The sequence below is a fragment of the Ciconia boyciana genome, chromosome 7 (assembly GCF_034638445.1).
Source record: "Ciconia boyciana chromosome 7, ASM3463844v1, whole genome shotgun sequence".
NCBI classification, from domain to species: Eukaryota; Metazoa; Chordata; class Aves; order Ciconiiformes; family Ciconiidae; genus Ciconia; species Ciconia boyciana.
The window spans coordinates 27,899,863-27,906,905 of record NC_132940.1 but is presented as its reverse complement, the minus strand read 5'-3'; the positions used below and the strand labels follow the sequence as shown (position 1 = coordinate 27,906,905).

The 7,043-nt window shown below is 36.3% G+C and overlaps 1 protein-coding gene across 1 annotated transcript; it reads left to right on the top strand.

Moving 5' to 3' along the window:
• The first annotated feature begins 703 nt into the window (after window positions 1–703).
• RGS21 (regulator of G protein signaling 21) lies at window positions 704–6,829 on the top strand. The gene is made up of 4 exons (XM_072867756.1): window positions 704–714; window positions 4,173–4,249; window positions 5,499–5,665; window positions 6,626–6,829. Exons 1-4 carry the CDS (start codon window positions 704–706, stop codon window positions 6,827–6,829), a joined length of 459 nt encoding a protein of 152 aa, XP_072723857.1.
• Window positions 6,830–7,043: the final 214 nt, after the last annotated feature.

The window sequence follows — 7,043 nt, the reverse complement described above, 5'->3', positions numbered from 1 at the left end:
GACAAAATTGTATGAAAATGTTTTTGGGGCAGAGTGATGCTCCTAGAAGATGGCACATAGAATTAAATATCAATAAGAGCAGAAAAAAATCACTGCATTGAAAGTATCAGATACTGCACGATCCCATTATTTGTAACAGCATCAATGTGCAAACAATGGCCACCCCAACACTCTTTGGTCCCATTGTGATTAGTCTTGTATGAATAAACAAAAAAGACAATGTCTGAAGGGCCTTAGACCTTCAAGACATATAAGGTGATGGATAAGCTTTGCAGATACAATGTAAGAGTAAATAATTATAGAGAAGAATTTTCTAGTTCTGTGCACTGAACCCGTTTTCCTTTTTTCTTTTCCACAGTCAGTAAGCCAAATGGTCAATGAGAAAAATCACAAGATGATTTCTCTGTTAAAGTGTTGTTCAGAACATAAATATGCCTTGAGAGATATTTGCATATAAATTGCTTTTAATTAAAATTGCTTTTGGTAGAATAAGTTAGAATGGCCACTGTTAAAAAATAAGCCATGTTTCTGAAAGAAATAATTTTAAAGGAAGTGTTAAAAACAGTTTGTCAATTTGCATTGTACTGTTTGATTATTCACATGCTAATTGTATTGTTCCTGCTGTCACATTGCCTTCAGCTTGAAGATCAGTCAGAAAAAGAAATTCTGCCCTACCTGTGACAGTCAGACAGTGGAACAAAAAATGCCAGTGAAGTGAGTTGTTGTTTATGGCTATTTTAATCATAGGAGATTTATGGATGGGATGATCAACTTTTGAATAATCTGGACAGCTTTTATTTTCCTTCTCCCTTTAAAGTGGATATGATTATTTTGATTCCCTGCTGTCAGTTCTGCTTGCCATTCCCAGGCAAGTAAATCCCATGAGGTCAGCAAGATAAATCTGAGTGATAAGTAAATATTAAAACAAATAATATTAAGCATAAGGAAGAGAAGCAGAATTAGGTTCACGCTGTCTGTTTTATCCTGGTCTTTCATTTTGCTTTTTTGTTTGACAAGAAAGCGAGTAAATATTTACTGAACAACCTGAAAATTTGTTATATATTTGATAAAAGTTTATTACAGTTACTAAAACAAATTCTCTGCTGATTAATTCCATCAGCACACAATGTCTCACAAAGTACTACATAATGCCACGTTTAGTTTTCATTTGTGTTTTCAACACAGACTGACTATATTTGCACTCCAGTTTCTCGTGTATGTGTACATATATATGTATACATATGCATAATTTTATTCTTTTTGTTTAAGTATAATTTTGTGCAGTCTGGATACAAGTAAACTGACAGCTACAAAAAAAGCTTGCTTGTTAAAGGTGTCAATGCCACAATCTATTGTAATTATTATAACTACAGCTATGTAATATGGTGACACTATCATATAATCTCTTCATAAATTTACAGTTAGAAAATACCATTACTGGTGATGCTGAGAAATGGTTGTGGAATACAAACTAACCTGTATGCTTCAGAGCAGGGTTTTGACAGTTGAGCTCTCACAGTCCCCTTAAGAATATCAAATATTTTTTACAGAATTCTAGGTGGGATATTTTTGTAAATTAAGAAAACCTGTAGTATTTTATACAGAACAAAGTGTTTGGTCCATTTACCAGACTCCAGAGCCTTTTAGCTCCTAAAATACCTATTTTTTTAAGTTAGTATATACAGTGGCAGAAAGTCAATAGTCAGCATAAAGGTCTTTCCATAGGTGATTTCAGACACCAGTGGGTCAGACAGACAAAAGCGTAGTGAACCTCACTTCAAAGGTTACTTTAAAATGCTCTCCTGATGGATGGACATCTTGTCAGCCTTGAGAATACATGCTCTTATAATGCTAGCCTAGAGGAAAGAGCAGCACAGCATGTGCAGGCAGGTACCGTGTTTTAGCAGAGCCTTTTTCACCCTGTTTTCCACTCACCAAAATTTCCCACCCCTCAGTATTGTGGACAGCGTCTGTTGCTTGTGATGCTTTGCTGAGCCAAGGAGGACCTGTTCTACTTTTAGTTAGGATGAACTCCTGTCCTCCCTAAGGGATGTGAATACAAGATCTAGGCATGAGGTAGAATATAATTACACCCCATGAATTTACATGTCTGAAACCAGACAGACCAACTGAGAAAAACCTTTCAGTACAGAATGACTAACCTCCATGAAAATTAAGATGTGAGGTTTTTCGAACGGAAACAGGGTCTAGTCAGAAAATAAGATTTCTATTTCTCTCAAAAATCCTGGAATTTGTTTTGATTTTGCACTGAAACAAAACAAAGTGTTTCCAAATTTTCCAATTTCCCCTTTCTTACCACCAAATGAGAGAGAAGATGCACACAAATCATTTCAGAGCTGCCAAGATGTCAAGTGACTACTACATTCATGTAGAATGTAAATTCAGTTTCAAATCCCCCTGCCTACCATAACCTATACAAGATACGTAACCAGAGGATTAGAAAGTTGGTTTCTTCTCTGTCTGGTTAATGCAGCTCTACCATTTGTATAAAATGTAACAGGTTCAACAAAAGCAACATGAGATACCAATCTATTTAATTATTACCTATCTCTCCAGGTATTCTAGAGTTGACGCATCTCCTTGTCTCCTTATAAAAAAAATCCGTATCCAAAATGGGGGAAAAAACCCCCAACTTACTCTGCTCTGGCCTTGCACTTTGAACTATTTGTTTTATTTCAAGATCTTTCACAAGTGCAAAATGCTAGTAATACATTCTTCATTCCCTTTAAACTTTTATGTTAAAAAAAATTAATATGCATTAATTTTACTAAAATTTAAAATAAGTTGGGATAAAACATTCTACTGAGTCTAAGTAGATAGGAGCTCAATAAAATTCTTCATCTTTTACCACCTGTCTTTAGAGGTTACAAGAAGAATCGATTAACACTTGAAATTTCTAGCTCAAAAATTTTGGCCAAGGACATTTGTAAGATTTGAATTTTTTTTCCAAAATTTTCCTTAAAAGAAACTATTTAAAAAAAAAAATCAGTTACAAACCACTGAACCGAGGTTTATTGAAGAAGTGTGCTCCTTATTCTAAAACAAAATATAAGCTAGATGATGAAACAGATTTATTCCTGCTTATCGCCGAATGGTAGATATGAGACTAATGTTCATTTGGGAATGCCTGAGGCTGCAAACTGACTGACTGCCAAAAAACTGAGAAAATTAAATAGAAAAAATGGCATGCAGAAAAGCAGGTAGGCACATGCTAACATCTCCACATGTGTGTCTGACATTTCCACAAAATGTTTCATTTTCAATAAATTATAATCTTTCAAGGTTTCGTGACAAAAAGTGCAAGCAATAACAATAATGCTAATAAAGGAGGTTCTTTTTCTCTGCTGGATGTTTAAACTAAAACCTCATATAATGGTAATTTTAATCAAAACATAATTTTGCAAAAATAAGAGACAGTTTTCTTTTATCTATACTCACAGACTAAATTGAACACGACCATCCTTCCCAAGTTTTAAGAAAAAAATATTCTATACGCTTAGCATGCACTTCCCTTATCTGACATCTGTTTGCCTGTCAGATTGTGCGGCTGTCTTCTGTTAGCCTGCACGCTAAGCCTTGCTTCTGAACCAGCTTGAACATCTTCAGAGCACCCAGGCTTTATAAGAGCAAGGGTCCATTTAGTTCCATGTCTCATTCCTAACAGAAGCCTACAGCAAGTTACAAAGGAAGAGCCAAAACGATGAATTTTTAATACCACTGAGAAACTGAAATAATGCCCATTTATCCTACCACTGTTAGCATGATAACGTTTTAGATAATTCTACTCATTCCAAGCAAAAAATGTCATATAAATTAATAGTTAATCCATTTGAACTCGAGAAGAAATTCAGTACGCACTCTAGAACATTAATATCCCTCCTATGCTTTTATTACAGTTCAACCAATTGCAAGCATTACTGCTACCTCCTGGATGAATAATCAAGTTGCCAGTGTCAAATAACGCTGTACTTTATGAATCTATATGGTTCTCTACACCCTAAAAAGGTGTGTCAGACTTTCTGTGGACTTTCTGTTATTCAGTGCATAGGGTAACATGAATTACTCACCCTGCTCCCTCAAGGAAATAGCCAAATAGACTAGCTACCACAGACTGCACAGGCAAAAGATCACAATGCTATTTTCAAGGATAGATGTTGTTTCCACAGGTCAAACGCTGGGGAAACAATGGCCTGGCCTGAGTCTGTGGATACACTACTAGCTAATAAAGGTAAGAAGTAAGTGAAAAATATTTTTAAAAAAATGTGTGTCAAGCCAGTTCACAGGTGTTGCTGTCGGGTTTTCACACTGCTCTCCAGTTCAACTCTCCACGTGCTTTGAACCACAGCAGCACTACTTACTGCTGGAGGCATGTGAGCTGCTGTGCTCAAGGGCAGAGGGGGCACGTTTCTCCAAGCTGCAAACACAATATACCTTCTGGCCAATGCTTAAGGGACATTTAAGAAGGCAGAAGTGCTCTGAAAGAGTTTTGTTTTATGAAGATAACAGTTGTTAAACTCTCCGTGCAATGGTTCTTTTTCCTATTTTTTTAAAATAAAAACCCCACAAACCTTTTCATAGGTATTCCTGTTACAAAGAAATATACATGTTGTCCATTGACTTTCAGTCAAACAAAAAGTTATTATTTCTAATATATCCAAAGTCACTTCTCCAAGAGATCTTATTCCTACTGACCTGAAACCCCAAATCCCATGTAACTTAAAAATTTCCTTGCCCCTGCTCCATTTTCCTGCAGTAACTTTGTGGCCTGGACCCTGGGGTGCTTCCACGCTGTTGCTGAGTAGCATTAACTCGACTAACACAACTAAGTTTGGGCGCTGTCAGCTTTCTTTTCTAAGAGCTTGTGATTTGGATTAATTTTAAAACAATTTATTCCAAACAAACCTTTGTTTCATTTTTTCTCTTAAAAGTGAAAAAAAAGCCAAACAAAGAAGTAACGAAGAGTCCATCTCTTCATCCAAGTCTTAATCATTACTTGAAAGGAGTTGGAAATGCTATTTAGGCAGGCTAACCTCAGCCCTGAGAGGAGCACACTACCACAACATGACTTAATTTTCTGCTTGCTTCTTAGACCAGGGGTCAGCCTCAAATCCCTAATTTCCTAGTCACTACAAATCCTCTTGAAGACCAAAATCTCCAGGATCCCCTTTTGACTAGTGTATCAGTGCTAGAGAGACCAAACCGTGGCAGGCAGGTATTGGGAGCATTCCTCAATTAGTAACTCTCTAAAAGAATTCTCTTAATCACCTCATCATCACTATAGTTTCATCTCGTATTTATTTCTCCCACAACAGCCTCTTAAGACTAACTGCTGGCTGGCAGGCAAAACAATATCAGACACATAAGTTACACTATATATACTTCATATATATACACACACACCTGTGTATATACACACACATAATCTGCATTGGTCTTTCAGTTTTCCTCTACCCATCTTCTCATGCATTTTTCCCCAGATGGCTTGGCAGCTTTTCGGACATTTTTGAAGTCAGAGTTCAGTGAGGAGAATGTGGAGTTCTGGCTGGCCTGTGAGGACTTCAAGAAAACCAAGTCCTCCACTAAGATCGCCTCAAAAGCCCAAAAGATTTATTCTGACTTTATACAAGCTGATGCTCCAAAGGAGGTAAATAGTTTTTTGTGTGTACTTTGGGTACTGAGGATGGGAATCAATTGGAAAGTTCTTATCCAAACTTCCAGGAATGACAGAAAATACAATTCAACGTGGCTGTACTTCATGTCAGTTATTTACCAGGTAGAAAATGCTGTGCGGAACTCTGTGAAGCAAAGACCTCTTATGGTTTATACTTTAAATACATTCTTCACATAGGGCATGGGTTTATCTCACTTTCTGAAATTTCTACCTTAAGATTTAAGGAAGTATATGTTCAATATCATTTGTTTTCTCTAACCATTCTTATAATGCAATAAGCACCATTTCCTCCATATTTTAGGGACCAGTATACTGGAATGTTAATGATGATTGTATTTGTTCTTTTGTACAGGTATTTTTGACATGATGAAAATTAAAAATGCAAACTTGCAAAAATTTCCATCACAGCATTCAATTTTATCATTATTTAAAAAATGCTTACTGGGAAGGAACAAATTGCTAATTAATTATTGTTCACATTCTACTCCCTAATAAACTTTTATACTGATGTTTCTGCCTTTGATAATGAGTGTGCTTTGAATGTCCCCATGTACAATTGAAATTCATTTTATTATTATTAAAAACAAAAAAATCCTAACAAAGTACATAGGCCCAAAACCTAAAATTATGCTGAGTACCTTCATCTCTAATTTACTCTTTGGTATTTGGTACTTCACAGGATTTGGTTTGGCAAAAAGATGAGATAATCAGAAGCAAGTTTTTACCTTCTTTTTTCAGTGATGCCATCTTTTTAAGAGCCAAACAAAATTAAGAATTCAGTACGCTAGAAAGTGAAGGGATGACCTTCCTGCTTGTTTGCATCAGCCAGGGTATCTGGGAAGAAATTCAAATGCAGACTCTGTCCTGTACACAAACAGACCTCAGCTTTCCAATCAAACTGACATTGGTTTTATGCCTCCTTTCTTCCTACAGATTAATATTGACTTCCATACCAAAACCCACATCTCTCAGAATATCTCCGAGCCCACCCTCAGCTGCTTTGATGATGCTCAGAGGTTAATCTATAGTCTCATGGCAAAGGACTCTTTTCCCAGGTTTCTAAGGTCAGAAGCGTACAAGGAACTAGTAAAGAAGCAACAGAATGGTAATCAGAAGAGACGGCTCCCATTTTTGTGAGAAAATACCTGAGGGATTATGAATTTGTAAACGTCTCCTGTTGCAACTCAGTACAGATGATATTTTATTAAAGTGATTGTACAAGCCAGATCTAAGAATTGCCTCTGCCAGCTTATTTTTAAGTACAATATGCACATGATACTTTCTAGTAACAGTGGAGAAATAGTCAAGAAACAGGATGGAATATGCTAAGACATTTGAGCTACCTTTTTAG

Coding starts and splice junctions, on each gene's coding strand:
- RGS21 (XM_072867756.1), top strand. Junction 4,250..5,498: donor TACACTACTAGCTAATAAAG/GTAAGAAGTAAG, acceptor ATTTTTCCCCAG/ATGGCTTGGCAGCTTTTCGG. Junction 5,666..6,625: donor AAGCTGATGCTCCAAAGGAG/GTAAATAGTTTT, acceptor TTCTTCCTACAG/ATTAATATTGACTTCCATAC.